Source organism: Saccostrea echinata, unplaced genomic scaffold, assembly GCF_033153115.1.
Source record: "Saccostrea echinata isolate AGI-Se365-2 ecotype Australia unplaced genomic scaffold, CSIRO_AGI_Sech_v1 ptg000012l, whole genome shotgun sequence".
NCBI lineage: Eukaryota > Metazoa > Mollusca > Bivalvia > Ostreida > Ostreidae > Saccostrea > Saccostrea echinata.
Genome location: NW_026889761.1, coordinates 11,215,040 through 11,232,229, shown reverse-complemented (window position 1 = coordinate 11,232,229; position 17,190 = coordinate 11,215,040). Strand labels below are relative to the sequence as shown.

General features: G+C 32.4%; 1 protein-coding gene across 1 annotated transcript; it reads left to right on the top strand.

Moving 5' to 3' along the window:
- The first annotated feature begins 12,736 nt into the window (after positions 1-12,736).
- On the top strand, positions 12,737-16,738 carry LOC133184996 (uncharacterized). Its single transcript, XM_061320061.1, has 12 exons — positions 12,737-12,772; positions 13,760-13,829; positions 13,920-14,065; positions 14,217-14,395; positions 14,493-14,628; positions 14,786-14,950; positions 15,037-15,219; positions 15,304-15,447; positions 15,590-15,724; positions 15,838-15,907; positions 16,018-16,365; positions 16,485-16,738. The coding sequence occupies exons 1-12, from the start codon at positions 12,737-12,739 to the stop codon at positions 16,736-16,738; spliced, it is 1,866 nt and encodes a 621-aa protein (XP_061176045.1).
- The last annotated feature ends 452 nt before the right edge of the window (positions 16,739-17,190 follow it).

The following is a 17,190-nucleotide window of genomic DNA, read 5'->3' as shown; positions in this document are numbered from 1 at the left end:
GTAGTTCTAAGACAAAAGATGCAAATAGCATCAAAATGGAAGATAGAGTAGTGTAATGAACTTTAAGTCGCTGAAGTAAACAATCATAGCTTATTTAACTTTTACCATTGACAACAACAGTACTTTTTTCCTCTTTGTGGGCGATGCAATAAACATCTGATAAAAACGACAACTGAGCAAGATGTTGTTTTAATTGTCTTTATCTGCGTTAATGATTTTTCAATATATTTAGCGATGTAAAATCAGTGTTCATGTCTGAGGAATCAGTCTATAAGTAAACGGTGGCTATCAAGATCCAAGAAAGGATGAAGAAAACAGATAAACTGTATAACCTTTAATCACACAATAATTATAGTTTAAAATGATATTTTTTATTGCCTGTTGATCGACCGTTTTGTACTTGTTACATGCCAGATTAAAAAAAAATATCAACCAAAAACAGATAGAGGATATCGAACAATGGCAACCTTCTAAATCCTGTGATAAAATTCATATGGCAAAAACTCGTACCATTAGAATCACCAATTCTGGTCTCAGCAGTAAGTATTTCCTATGTCCTATGTCAGGCCCCCTAATAAGACTTTAAGATGAATCATTAGATTTCTCCTAAACTTTAGATGTTGCATGACCCATCTTATAATGAAATAGAGGTTCAAAACTTTGCCTAGCTGTTCTGTAATATGCCAAATGATATTTATCCTGTGGAATATATATGTGGAACTGATGGAATATGGGAATTATTTGTTGTAATGTTAAATAACTCTTTTTCACCTTTTCCAAAGGTCTTTCAAGTTACATTCCAGAAAAGTTGAGATTCTTTTTAGGATCACTACATGTTAAAGTCTAAAAATTTCATGATCATAATTCAATCGAAGTCTTCGAGTGTATTTGGACAATAAAGCTAACCAGCATGAGGTTTTTTTTCACAGTATACTAAAGTGAAGCAATCACCCATCAAAAGGTATGGATGCGGTCTATACAGTTGTACATGTAGCTTATCCTGCATGAAATGGGAAAGACTACTGCATCACTTAAATGCTCTCACGTTGCCTTACTTGATAGGCAGCATAAGTACCATATAAACTGTCAGATATATTACTTTCTATTACAAGTTAAAGTTTATTTGTATATAAAATTAATCTAAACAAATTTAAATAAGTTTCCTTTGCAAATTTTTTATTGAAATACGATAGCTATACAACTTAAGATTAAATGTTTTTCTCAACTTCCATAATATTTTTATGATTTCTTCATTATTTTAGAGAGAGAGAGACAGAGAGACAGAAACAGAGAGAGAGAGAGAGAGTCCTTTTATTTATTTATTTTTTAAGATAAGAAATGATTTTTTACAATGAAAAAAATCGTTATATCAATACGCATCTCTAGTTGAATTTTACGAGCTATCACGGTATTCGTAGTCCCTATTTTCACTTTCTTAGATAAAAATTATATAATTATAATGTTACAATATATTTAAGACTTATCCTGGGAATATCCTATGTCATGTTAGGACATTCCAAAGATAGTACTATCTTAAGAACTAAGGACCCACCTAAGGTATATCATAAGACGTCTCTTAATTTATATCTTACTGCTATTCTAAAGACATCTCTAATACCATGAAATATGGAGATAACGAACAGTATTCAAGCTCAAATTTCATATAGACAATACAAATCGGGAGCAGAGCAAACACGGACCTCCAAAAACATCAGGTGGGATCAGGTGCCGTGGAGGAGTGAGCATCCCCTGCCGACCGGCCAAATCCACCGTGTGCTCCTTGTCAAGATCGGGTAAAATGGAAAAGTCCGTAGACAATTCAGTGTGTAAATAATGGCTTAAATTTAGTATGAAAAACGTCAGTCAGCATTTGACTTAATGACAGACTATTTTTGCTAACAAGGTCATTCTATCGACTATAAAACTTGCGAAATGATGACTTCAAACGAGAATGTTGATTTCCTTGTTTCATCAACTTGTTTGTTAATAGCTTGCTTCGTTTTAGAATTGTTCATAGGTAAAACATGCTCTTGCATATCGAATCAACTGGGAGACAAAAACCCAATATGGAGGTGATGAGGGTATATTGCTACATGAGTAAGGGAAGTTGACAATTGAAAAAGTTGAAGTCATCACGTTTATCATAAAGCTTTGTTATTAGATTACCATTTAAGTATCCAAAATAAAACAGATGTGTCAGACTCTGTGGTATCTTTTATTTCAAGCTCACTGGGATATATCGAGTCGACGTAGGAATGGACGTAATTATTCTTAGTTAATAATACGTCGTCGATATATCTAAATGTCGAGAGGAAGACCTCAACAAGTGTTTTCTTCTTCTCATGTAGAAGTTTTTGAATAAATTCTGCTTCATATGAATACATAAATAGGTCTGCTAATAAGGGGTCGCTATTGGTACCCATGGGAATTGCAAAAGATTGTTGAAAGACCTGATCTCCAAAAACTACCTAGATATTGTCAATCAGAAACTCGAGCATCTTTTTAATATCAACCTCAGAATACTTATGTGTACAAACAGAATGTTTTCTAACAAATAATTTTGCAAATGTCAAATGAAAAGGTAATGATTGATTGATTGATTTTTTGTTTGTTGTTTAACGTCCCTCTCGAGAATTTTTCACTCATATGGAGACGTCACCACCTGCCGGTGGAGGGCTACAAATTTTGTCAGAAAAGCTTCTTTCTTCTACAGATATGTCTTACTTGTCAAGGAGAACAGCACCGCTTTAATCTGCACAGGTAACATTTTTATCTCGAACCTTGAGCAAAACATTTCACATATAGGGTATATTGTGTGATTTTTTCTTGATGCTGTTGCCATTATCTTATCATTCAGCTTTCTGTTGCTTATCATCTATTTGTAATCTTGACATGGTGATGCCAATTAATTGATTGTGATGAATGAAAATGAGGAATATTTCTGATGGTTTTGTGGCTTGGATTAAAAACTTAATTTCAGTTTTAGGATATGATAGGATATACTTCCGGAATCATATCTGTGAATCCTTCGCCGTCGGAAGCAATTTCAGTTGATGGGGGAGGGGTCAAATTAAGAATAACAATGACAAGAAAAAAGGCATCTGACGTTTCATGAAAGAGGAACATGTACAGCCATTAGATTTTATTTCAATTGTATAATTTTACCTGGCAAAAGTCTGAGCTTGCAAAAGCAAAACGTTTCTAATATTGTTATACATCGATCAGCCCGCCCATTTAATTAAAACATTCTACCGTCAAAAGTCAAAGTTATAAGATGCCTTGATCAAGTATAATTGATATCCAGTTTTAGATCTTGTAGTTTAATTTAATTAGACTATTATACATTTACTTTAAATTAGTAAATTACATGTTACAAGACAAAAGATTTTTTTAAAAAATCTCCTATATCTATTTCTACGCAAAATTTCTTCATTTACTTTTTTATTATTATTATTGTTTTGATTTCTGTTAGAAACATTATAGTCTACTTATTGCAGTCCTTTTTAAGGACAACAGATTGCCTATTTATTTATTTAATTTGGGTGATTGAGTCAACATGAATTTGAATTGATTTAGCATATGGCCCCTGTAGAATAACGAACCCTTTTAGATTTTATTAGGGATATATTTTCTTTAAGGTTTAAAAATTTAGAATTATAAATCAAGAGGCCGGTAGATCAAAATGCTCACCTGAGGTAAATCGATGATACAGCGATGATCTGTTGTTCTCATTAAATCGTTCGAATGTCTTTTATGATATATTGACAACATTGTAGTCGACTTCAATCAACTTTGTGGAAATTCTTCCATATCGATTTTAATAAGTATCTTTTTTAAAAGACCTCTTTTTTATTTTTCACTTATCTTCCAGAGAGAGATTTGTTTGTTTGCTTGTTGTATAACGTCTCTTACGAAATTTTTCCACTCATATTGAGACGACACCACCTGCCTGAGGAGGGCTGCATATTTAGACCTATACTCTGTACACACGGCCTTTGCACAATGAGGGATATTTTTTATGCCAGCACATATTGCGACATGGGACCTCAGTTTATACGGTCTCATCAGAAGGACCAGTCTCCACGTTGCACAGTGAATTTGAACCCAGGACGTAAGGATCAATTCCTAATGCCGCGACTCTACAGCAAACGCTCTAACCACTGCACCACGCGAGCCACTAGAGAGAAAAAGAATTGTTATAATGTCAATATACCGGTTAATTGAGTTACGTCCAGATGCCTGTTTCTTAAGTCAATGATTTATGAGTTTACATACATGTAATTTTGGGACATTTAACAAAGGTGTATTACAATTTTAAAGAGAAGAATTACGTCATGTTTTAGAGACTTTCGTACATTTTCATGAAATCCAAAAGAACAAGAATTAATAAACTATCCAGTGTATATGGAAGACAAAAAGAGTTGAGATGGTAGCAATTTGAACCTAAGCTGCAAATTAAAGAATTGGAGTCAATAAAAAAGGTCCATATCTCGAAACCAATGTGCACCTGATTCATGTTTTATACACGTTTCATTTTTGATTTTCTGGATGCTCTCATTTATCAGAGAAAAGTCTTGTCCAAAGAAGAAACATCAAATATGTTTGAACAAATAGGTAATTAACTAAATTATACAAGTAGTTAAATATCCAGTTCGGGCTAACAATTCCGAACAAAAACAATTTAATCTACTTTCTTTTAGAATACAAGTATACATAATTCGTCCGAAGAAAGAATTTTTTCATCCACACAAATCTTTTGTACGTCTGAATGAAGAACTAATTTGTCAGAACTATTGTCTTCTTTTTAGAAGAAATATCTAACTCGTCCGAGCAATTGTAATTTTTTTCTTGGCTTTAACAATTGTAAATCTTTTCTGGGCTTAAACGGCACCATAGAATTGCATGATATTTTATACATGTATTTGGAAAAGTTATTGCCTTCATGGATTTTTTGTAAATTTGTTGAAGTAATCAAGATTCTAAAATTACAAATGTATTTACTAACAATGTCACACAATGAACCAAGAATATTAGAAATGCTTACTTTGATTGAGGCAATGAAAGCACTTTAACATTAACTTATTTGTCATAATCTTGTCTCTGATATTATGTTATTTTACTCAGAACATGCTCCAGAGCAGAGAATAAGTTGAGTGACACCATATTCTGGCGATAGTGTACTATTACTGACAATGGAAAAGCCAATTCTGAAGTCATCCAGTTTTTTTAGTTCACAAACCTCTATTATAAGCAAAATATCGAAATATGAAACAGATTAAGACTAGAACGTTTGCTATTGCAAGCAACAAATATACCAAATGACCCATATATAATGATTACGTGATGGGATATTTTCTACCTCCTGTAAGAAAAAAAAACTCTAAATATACACCTTAGTTAATTCGTTCGTTGTGTGAAAAAATTTGTCCAACCATGTTCATGGCAATGGAAACAATTTTAAAAATCTTAAATGTAAATGCATTTGTGAAGTTTCATAAAGATTATCCAAAACAACGGTGAGAACATTCATTTACAAAACCTATCTTTTTTTTTTATCATGGCAATGGTGATCGGTTTGAAAAATTGAAATATTTAATGAATATGTAGAGTTGTTGATCGCCATTTCTGAAAAGTTTATTTAAGTTTCCAAGACATCTACAAGAAAATATTCAGACAAAATAATAGATCTAGAGATAATAATATGGCGTCCAAACATACATACATTCTCGACGACGTGTCCTAATTTGCAATTTTAATTGTGTGTTGAGATCAAAATAAGTCTAATAAAAAGAAACACATATTTTGCTGTTAAATACTTTTAATTGCGTGTTCCTCCAGTATGTAAAAAAAAAAATGAAGAAAAATACACGCTGAGACCAAAATCTTGCATCAATTTTCTCCTTTTAAATATTGTATCTCTATGTAGGGATGGGGTCATTTTTCAACTGGGGCCAATTTCTTATAGGTTGCACAGGTAGAAAACTGACCCCTAGGTTTTTTTTCTTTAAAAAGAAAATACATTTTTTTTACGGCTACAGTGTCAGTTTTTGATGACCCCCCCCCCCGGTTATATATCTACGGGGGTCATTATTCATCTTTACGCCGCATTTTTTTTTTTGGATCGAACACTTATAACCCGACTTATAACATGCCTAGATACATCCTTTTTGGTTTGGAGTATTTATGATGAGAGTGATTTGAAATTGTAAATGATATAATTTCTTATAATCTGTTCTCCCACCCACCATTAACCTTAGCATTAAAACCTGCTTTAAATATCCGGATGCTAAGATTTTGTAAATGTTTCCTATAAACTATTGGGGGCACTTGTAGCATTTCACATTTTAGAGTACCATATGGTTTCCAGCATTCTATTTCACTTTAAAACTAACAAAAAATAAGATTTGAAATAATACTTTTATAAAAGGCTTACCCGTGTTATTTGATCTGTTAATTCATGTTGCAGTTCTGTCATGGTGATGATCATGGATTGGAAACAATGTAGACAGATAAACGATGTATTCGGGTTTTGCATCCTTCCAAGTCGATCCTTAACAAAGATTGATGAGTGCATTTTGATTAACAATTGACTTATGCACATATAAATAAACAATTGAATAATACACAAATAATATGGATATTTGCTAATATTGTATATTTGTATTGGATATTATATTGAATATTTGTTTTGAATATTGAGACTAAATATTCAAATTGTATTAGATAGATGCATTGAATGAATTAATTTGTGCATTTTTCACTAAGCATAGTCTGATCTCAATTAGTCTCTTCATAGGTCGTCACATCTTGATAGTACTGTGTTTGTTTTTTGTGGTAATAACCTCAAAATCATCATGGCGGCCAATAACACAAAAAATAGAAATAACAAAGCTTTTATATTTTATATAATTATCTTATTTTATTTTGTACATCGTGATAATTTTCAGTGTACATCTCAGTCTTCTGTTTAAAATCATCGTCAAGTGCTGCTCATGGAAATACACTTTGTTGCCTTGCATTTCTTAAAGGCTTCTGTGTTATTTTTGATCTCGTTACAAGAAGCACAAAAAATATTTTCTGCAATGCAAAAATCAGATAAAAACTTATGAATAAATATCCAGCAATGACACAATCAGTATAAATGAATATATATGTGCCCCTTTGGGTAATGAGATTTTTAATCTGATCCGTACATATCATTATATTTAAATTTTCTGTGCTTTTCTACTAAGACAAATGTGAAATTGATTTGAAAGCCATTTTTGCGTAGAAATTTACACGTAGAATTTCGCGTTAGTGACGTCACAATGTGGCTACAGAGACGTTAATAAAAATATGGCGATATAGGGCAGCAAGAAATTAAAAAATTGAGTATATTTTTGGTGCATTTAAACATATAAAATGTAAATATAAGGAATGTTTTTAAGTTAAGTGTGAATTATTGGTGTGTAAATCACACAGACTTGCACGTAGGCATATTTGTCACGAAGCGCTAGCGCGCTTCCTGAAATAAGCCTACGTGACAAGTCTGTGTGATTTACACACCAATAACTCACACAAAACTTAAAAACATTCCTTAATTAAATTTTGTCTATTGGGAGCATTTAGACGTTCTCAAAAGACTTCTATTATCTCATTGTATCAAAGAATTAGCAGATTCTTTTTTTTTCTAAAATTTTTTTGATTCTAAGGGACGAATGATATATAGTTACAAGCTATTATTTTTCTCTCTGTAACAAAAAAGAACCTACGTATTTTTCCTGATGTCATGGATATAGCAGCATCCATCAGTACCAAGACGGAGGAAAACAAAGCAACACACAACACAATGCTGTAAAACTTTTGGCTCAACATAATTGTTGTATGGTTTGGCATATTTGATATCCTCATATTTATACTTTTTGAATTTCGTGTACTCCTACTTGAAAAGCAATTATTGATATGGAAGAGGGTGTATATAAATTTTGAAGTTTAATATAGAGTGTGTGCTAACAAATGATTATTCATCATCTTTTGTGATTGAATTACGGTACAAAGATATCAAAAAATCATTAAAAAGAGAAATAGATAACGAAAGAGGCGTTTTATGCTTACTTTAGATTTCAAGCACCTGCAAAGAATTAATTTTGTTGAAATATTTACTTCATCTATAACAAAAGAAAAGAAAATGGTAAGCTTAAAGAAAAAAAATTAATTAGTGATTCTTTCCAACATTAAAAAAAAAGATGATCAATTCAATGCAAGGCCTTAACATCGTCGTCCCAATGACTCTGGTTTTCACGGTTTCTATGATATTTGAACATATCCAATAAAACAAACTATGTTTAAATATTGTCTTTGTTTCAAAATTAATACAACTTATTGTATTTAGATAAAATATGCTAGGATATTGTTTGTGACCGGTATAAACAGAGATGTTTACGAGTCCTAGGCACATGACATCATCTCTGGTAATTCTAGGAGTCTGTGCTTTAGCACTATTTAGATTTTTTATTCTTTAAAGGACTTCTGAAATCAGTCACTTTTTGATTATCTTTACCTGTTACTTGGTAAATATTCGCGTCTTAAATAATGGTTTCATTAACGTGCAATATTTCCCCACAAAGGAAATATACGGTCATGTTTCTGATTGCAAACATTGTATACAAACTATGTTCGGAGTAAAAGAAAACATGAGCATCATAACTTGTTTCTAAACGAAAGTATTTTATGAAAACTTTCATTTCAAATAAATATAAACCTTCATCTATTGAAATTCCCTAATCTGTATTAAAGTAACAAACTTTTTAAGGAGGCCTATGGTGCTAAAAAGGTCTACAAGAGGACGTATCATATCGAATTTTAGTCAAACAATGTAAACGAAAATCACACAAGATCAGAAATTAATCACACACTTTTTTTTATGTAATCAATTAGAATATCTTATTTTCATTCAAAGTATGTTCTATACTAATATTTACTTTTACTTTAGAAATAAGACTACATTATTGACTTAATTTCTACCAAAAAAGTCATAACATATTATCTCAGCAAATGAAATTTAGTAGACCTTTCAATTTCAAGTTAATACAAAACTGATTTGGAAAACGTCAAATATTGTTTAAAATTTATAATAGGACGGTTGGTTGTTTTAAAGAAAAGAAAAAATAAACATAATACAACTTCTGTTTTCAAAGGTCTGTCTCGGCTCTGCTCACGATTTGTAATGTTTTAGTGGACTTTGAGTATGAATACTTATCGTTATTTTTAGATTTCATATACGAATGTATGAATTTATTTTTTGATATTATATACATAAAGGATATTCAATGTTTTGTAGTTGGATATGGAATTTATTTCACGTGTGCGAAGCACGAGAGAAGATATAAAAAATCCTGTCTCACGAGTGAAATAAATTCCATATCCAACTACAAAACGCTGAATTTTCTGTTTATTACATTTTCTTTAATTTTCCCTTTGCCTTTGTCTTTTCTTAACACAGTGTTGTGACGTCATAATTGAGCAGTTGAGCAGTTGCAACACCATAGCTTAGCAGTTGTTAGATTGAAAACATTGTAACATGGATTTTAGCTACATATTTGGGAAGAAATTGGCAGTTTTAATCTCTATCAAGATGTTTTAGTTACTATCTCAATCTTATTACAGACCAGAAATTATATTTTACTTACTCTGATATAGTTTCATAGTTTCATACCGTGACAGAATATTACTTAGGTATCCTTTCACACTGTGAAATAATATCACCTTTATTAATGAATAAATCACAACTTTTCACCATTGAAAATGTTATAAATAATGATTATACAAACTTTTACTTCTTTGGAATAACAGTTCCTGAGAGAACATTGCACAGTGGCTGACCTAATAAATAAGTAAATAAAGGGTTTGCATCCATACCAGAAACATTAACATTAATATCTTAAATGTAAATTAGGGAAAGATGGAGGAGAAGTACTTTGAGTGGTAAGAAAAAAAATGGACTGAAGAATTTAAATCTCTTTTGACCTTAATCTTATTTTCATCATTTCCAATTTCTAAGCGCAGAAAAAGAAGATAATAATAACATCGTTAAGCACACTTCAAATATTAATACACATGCATTCAAATTCAATGATCCTGGAGGAGATTAAAAAAAGAGGACAGAATCTATCAAATCATTTACTGACATTACCTTATTTTGTGGGGAATATGGAGTCACTTGGTGGTTTTGTAACTGCAATAATCTAAGGGAAACGATATAATACTTAAATCTTAGCAATTAAAGAAATCCAACGCAGTCTAAATCTTTACATAGAGTAATGAAATCTTTTCTTAATACAAGTCCATTTGTTTTATTATTTAATGATATTTAATGATAAGGTTTCTGGTACCAAAAAATTTTTTAAAAATGTTTCTTCACTCAATATGCCCAAATACATAAAAAGTAAAGAAAATTGCATTTAAGACGAAAGAATACCTTAACTTTGTGATCTTGCAGAAGAAATTGGCATACGGAATGTCAAGGAATAACAGAAAGGAACAAAAGAAGTTTCAAAGAGCCTCTTCACATGGACGCAAACTAACCAAAGTGCATGTTTTTATATTTCAATCACATTGCTTTTCATGTAGTTTATAATATTATGAGCTGTTTATACATGTTCTATTTCAGTTAACTTGCCTATTCGTACTGTTTACTTTTCAAAACAGATATGATAAAGAGTAATTTATTTAGTACAAGAGGAAATCCGAATTGATAATTTTTTTCTACTTTTTCATTGTCTTCATTTATACCATCAGCAATAATAGTGGCATTCTTTGTATACTGTTTTGAATTCTAAAATACTCTATTATAACTTTTCTTATATTGATTTTTTAATTTTGTACTTTTCATCTCATCAAATGAATAATGACTTTTATTACCTCAGCCGTTCTGAGAATGCAATCCGGACCTGAGTGGGGGCAAATACCTTTTGAACAATATAATGGACAAATCACTGTCTATAAAATGGTGTTTATGCAAAAGATTTGTGAGGAAAAATAGGTGAAAAGTGAAAGATATTGCAAATGCAGACTTTCAAAGTAAATGAAAAAGTAAACTGTGAAAATGAATGAAAAAGTAAACTTTGATATCTGTATAGTATGCAGTCGATGTGACATTGAATTTTACAGAGAACACAGCACAGAAACGATATTAATACACATGCATCCTAAAGCATCCTCTGTACAAGAGGAATACCATAATTTGCAAACTCCAAAGCCATGTCTTGCAAGTCTAAAGCGAATATGCTTATCAATCCCTCGGACCAGTTTGTCCCACAATAAGGGCCAATTTTGCAAAGGTACAAAAGGCTTGAAGAGCATCAGCAAAGAGATAAGGCTGAAAACATATATTGAAAGTGGAATGTTGATCTCCGATGGAGCAAAGTGTTGCAATCGTCACCGAACAGATGGTGGAGTTAAGACCATGCCTCGCTTAACTATTGACAAAATTAAGAACCGGAAATTCATTAAGCTTTCTTAGCAGCATGTTTCAAATCAAAAATAAAAGCGTCATTTCTAATTTATCGGAAGTGCAAGAGATGCCTTAAAGGAACATTTTTCCCACAGTATTTAGGATCTGAGCATACCGTAATATGGAAGAGGACTTTATTACACAGCACAAATGAACCTTTGCTCTGCATCTATTAGCAGATGAGAGACCCGTTGCTATCCTTGTGTAAGACGGAACATATGTTTATATCCAAACGAGTGGTAATCAATCTTTTCAAAGGCAAACATTTAGCGGGTGTAAACTATACATCTATTAAGGGTCTTATCTGGCCGATGGACAAAACAACGATGCTGCAATTTTAAAGAGTATTATTATACAAAAGAATCCGGGTCATTTCTCCCCAGTACCCACTCCGCCTAGGTCATTTCCACCCAAGTCATTTCTCTCCTAGGTCATTTCGTTCCATTACCTAGGTCATTTCTCTCCACAACCTAGGTCATTTCACTCCAACATGAAAATTATAATACAATAAGTTTTTATACCATTACTATTGAGCTTAACATTAACATGCTTTATACTAGTACCATTATTTGAATTAGAAAATTTATGTATCTATCTATCTATTTATTTATCTATCTATTTATTTATCTATCTATTTATTTATTCATTTATTTATTTATTTCTGAGTTCACACATTTATTCATTTATTTATTTAAGTATTCCTTAATTCATTTATTTATCTATTTTTTATTTTATTTCTTCTTTGTTTGTTTTTTCTTTCTTTCTTATGAAATATGGAATAACTTAGATTTAAATGCGATGATAAAAATATTTTATTTTAATCCATTTTTTTCCCACAATTAAATTCAATAGTAGTCTTCAAGTTTGTTTATTTTCCTTTTTGATGTCATCTTTCGTTTATGGCCTTTATCAGGAATTCCGAATAAATATATTATTGTTAGATTTCGTAATTGCTGTCTGGCGGTTTTATGATACCTTACACGGTGTTTTTTGTATATACATGCTGGGTACATATGTTTATCCGTGAATTGTCGATTACATTTCACAGATTGACACCTTAATTATTACTCGTTTAAATTTGGAGAAATCATTCTTAGTGACAGAAAATGTCAGCGTTGTGTATTGTACACAGATGTGTTCAGCCGGATTATTATATAAATAAGAATTTTTTGCCACTTTTTATTTGACTTAATAAAAAATCTCATTTACTGCAATACTTTCTAGCGATCACAATCTTTAGGCAAGATGACTAATCCTAAATGTTTGGACTGTCACAGACAAGTAAGTTTTAACTTCCTTCTTAGACCTTTTTTTTTTTTTTTTTTTGGCATATGCATGTTCTTTAGTGTATTGCATTATTTTTATTCAGAAAATGTGGTTTGAAATAAATGTAATATTTATATCCTATTTCCACGTGCTTCGTTAACATTAAATTGTCGTAAAAGTACCCTCCAAATATTCCGGAAATGTAAAGAAATAAATGTCGGAAATGAAAATAAAAAAAATGTCGGAAATGCAAACAAAAAATGTAGGAAATGCAATGCAAAATTTCGGAAATGAAATGCAGCGCTTTGTGTACCCCCTTTTTGAATATGTTTATTCTAAAAACACAAAATCAATGTGCATATATGTAGTTTTAATTTTAAAAAGTCCTGATTGTTTGAAACATTTTTTTCTGCATTAATATTTTCTCTTGCGTACGTGCATAATTGACTTATCGTGAATGACTCCTTAATAATAAAATTGACGTAAGTACATGTAAACAGTGTAAAGATCTAGCTAACATAACAATCATGTGTCTAAACCCTTTCAAAAAACTGTTTCAAGCATTTCATAATTGTATGATTGTGAAAATGTTTTTGTTTGTACTTAAAATTTACTGCCTCTGGTATAACAATTAATGTGAACTGAACGCCGGGGGGGGGGGGGGGGGGTAAAAGCGTAAAAAAAAATGAGATACGAGATTTTTTTGAATTGAATCCCTGAATAAGTAAACTATTAGACAAATATACAAACTTGGAGTAAACAAACCTTTTAGAGATATTTTATTTGACATCTACTGAGATTTTGAAACGTACGTTGTTGCATTTAAAAGAATAAACATCAAGATCACAATTCGTGAACAACATTAAATACAGTTCTAATAATGTATTCTCTTTATTTAGAACAAACATTTGCACCAGACAGTTGTGATTTTTCTTGTGGTATATTCAAAATATAACAATTTAAAATCTTGCAACAAAATAAAATATTAATTATTAATTACAGGTTCGACCTAGACAGCACGCTCTTTGCTGTGAAAACTGCGAGAGATGGCAGCATCGTTTGTGCAGCACGAGTAAGATAAAAAAAAAATCCTGATGACATTCAGTATAAATAAACAAAAATGCAATTTTGGACTAGACTTTTACTTAAACAAATTTTGTAGACGTATCCCTGCAAGAGTATTGGTCTATTTTTGGTGGAGAGGCGGGAATAGCCTGGTACTGTAACGACTGCAAGGATGAAAATAGGGGAGCAGATGAGCTTCAGGGATCTAACCCATACGATGTCTCCACCGACGAGGACGAGCCTGTATACAATTTTATACAATATCCATTCAACTTAAAATAATTAAATTTTTTATTAAATGTTATTAACAATGTTTTGACAAGTTTCTATTAAAGTGTTTCATAATATCTCTCTCAGCACGTTCTTTCTTTCTTTATGTTAAAAAAATCTACAGATGGAAGAAGAATCTTTTCAGACGGGACAAATCAGAGACAATACATTTGACGACAGTTTTAGAAGTGTGCCAGTACTGGAGAGCACGAGAGAAGCGGAAGGAAGCAGAAATGATCAGCTCATGGTTTCTTTCAACATTAGTTGCCGTGCTGTTGTTGAATCTTCTCAAGTTCTTGAACAGTACGACAAGTTTTTAATTCTATATACATGCTATTAAATAAAGTATTTGAATTCAAAGTCCGTGTATTTTTCATTTTTCTTACAATACTTGTAACAGGTCTTTAGAGGATGACAATCCCATGGATGACACAGTGCTGGAGGATGTCCCAGTAACGTTTAAGCTCTTGGAGAAAGGAAGTAGTCGTGGCGGACGTCTCTTAGTATCCAGCGATGGCTATTCGTATAGTGTCAAAGTAAGTAGCAAAAGGTGTATTCTGATTTATTTTACATCTTTAAGAAATGGAAGAAATCGTCGAAATTTAAGAAAGGAGGGTCCTTACCAAAAATATTATTAATTTTTCCCCAACGATTTCCCATACCCAATACTATGTTAATACTTGTTTAATTTAGCATGAGGGCCAAAAGACAACTACTTGGACTTTCAGCATGAGGTCAAAGAAGATCAAATGCTATGCCAGTGTGTCACAGCAAGGAGAATTATTTGTAAGGGGAAGCAGCAAACATCTTCATCCTGGTAATTTAAAGCTCCCACATCTGAAGGAAATTTCAGCCAAGGTAAATGAAATTGCTAAAAAAATATAAAACAATGTTAGACGGAATTCAAGTTATGCTTAGAGCCACTTTATACACTTGAAATTAAGGTGAAACAGTCTGCAAGAGAGAATGTGTTCCAGTCAGCAATGTCAATTGCAGAGGGAACAGTAATGGACCATTTCAGTGAGGAAACTAGATTCCTTGCACCAAATCTCCATCTGATAAAGAGAGTGGCAAATAGATTCAGAAGCAAGTTCCGTCCTGAGGAACCAGTGGATCTAAATTTCCAGGTATATAGATTATTAACCCTTTTTTCCCTTTTCTCGAAAAATAAACCAGTATTCACATGTTACATCCATCATGCTTCTTTTTAGATGGACCTTGACTTCCTCCAATGCGAAGACTTCCTTGTCGCCGACATCAATGCAGATGGACAGAGGCATATAATATTCAGTTCCCCTTTCCAGCTATCCCTGCTGAAGGACGCTAGGCGCTGGTATATGGACGGGACTTTTAAGGTTAATATATGTATATATTTAATTAAAATACATAGATACCAAAGACATCGTCGGTGCTATATATATCGATACACTAAATATTATATTTTTTTTTTGGATTTAAGATTAAACAAAAATGCACGAATGAGTATTACATTCTTAGGTTGTACCCAAAGTTTTCCGTAAAACTGGCCAGCTGATGTCAATTCACGCCTTTGTGCAACAGGGCGGTAAAAAGAAACAGTTTCCTTTGGTATTTGCCCTGATGTCAAGGAGAAAAAAGGAAGACTATATGATGGTGAGGCAAAAGTAAACTGACAAAAATGTGTATGCATCACTGACTTATAAAATTATTCCTTTTAAAAATTATTGCAAATCAGAGAAATAGCTTCGATTTTCCTGATTCTTCAGGTTTTGCAGGCCATATTAGAACGGCTAGATGAACCAGTTGTTGAGGAAATTATGCTGGACTTTGAAAAAGGTATTTCATTTTCTTATTCTTATTACACAAATGAAAAAATAGTACTTAGTGTAGGAATGAAAAATGTTAAGAATTATAAGTTGAACTAAATATCAATTTGCCTCTGTTAGCGGCTTGGCAGTCCATTCGAGAAGTATTGCCCGGTATTTCAATCCGTGGATGTGTCGTCCATTGGACACAGGCATTATGGAGACATGTGCAGGACCTTGGACTAGCTGCCACCTATCGCGAGAAAAAGGCAACTCACTGGTTTATCAAACAGTTAATGGCCCTTCCATTTCTGCCTTCAAATGACATCAACCCCACATTCCGGGCAATGCAAGAAAAGGTTCAACCATCTTCTTCTCTAAAGTCCCTCACAGACTACATGGAGAGACAGTGGATTAGCAACGAAGTATTCCCTATTCCAGCCTGGTCCATCTACAAGCAGGAGATTCGTACCAACAACGATACCGAAGGTAATGTATTATAGATATATCTATTTCATGTGTACCTTAAATATCTAACCCCCTTCCTCCCTACTCCCCCCCCCTTTAATTTTATTGACTTGCTTATTCTTAAAAAAAAAATTACCTAGGATGGCACAATCGTCTCAATGGCAAAGCTGGGCACGGAAACATTGGGTTCTACCGCTTGATTCCTATGCTGCAGAAGGAGGCTGAAATTGTGCACGTCCAGGTTTCCGCGCAGGACCTGTCTCGTGATGCCAGAATAACCAGCACAAGGGTGGAGAAGAAAATTCGACAAGCTTGGGCGGATTATGACGATGACATCATCACTACAAGCCATTTCCTGCGAATTTGTGGAGGTGTCTATGGCCACACTGAGTAAATTCCTATTCGAAATCTGATCTTTGTGTTTCATGAGATTTGGGTATACTTTGTACATATTGTATACATTGTAAATATGTAAATATTGCATTTCAGGTTTTTTCTCGTATAAGTAGCATTTTTTTTTTTTACGTTTTTGTTTTCTTCGCTTTCCTATCTTTTTTAGTTTAAAGAATGTACAATTACTTAAAAACCTTGTAAATATTTACATTTCTGGTTTCTTAATATACTAGTATCTTTTTTTTAACAATTATTTTTATTTTATCGAAGAAAAGACAACAACACAAATCATTGTATATTTATTGAATTTATTATATATACCCTTACTGTGGCGTATAAGTGGGCACGGCATTGTATTATAAATTTAAATTTGGCTGCCATTTCAACTTGGGCAAGCCACAACATATCAACATCACAACATCAACTCAATGTTCAAATTCAACTGTTCAATAC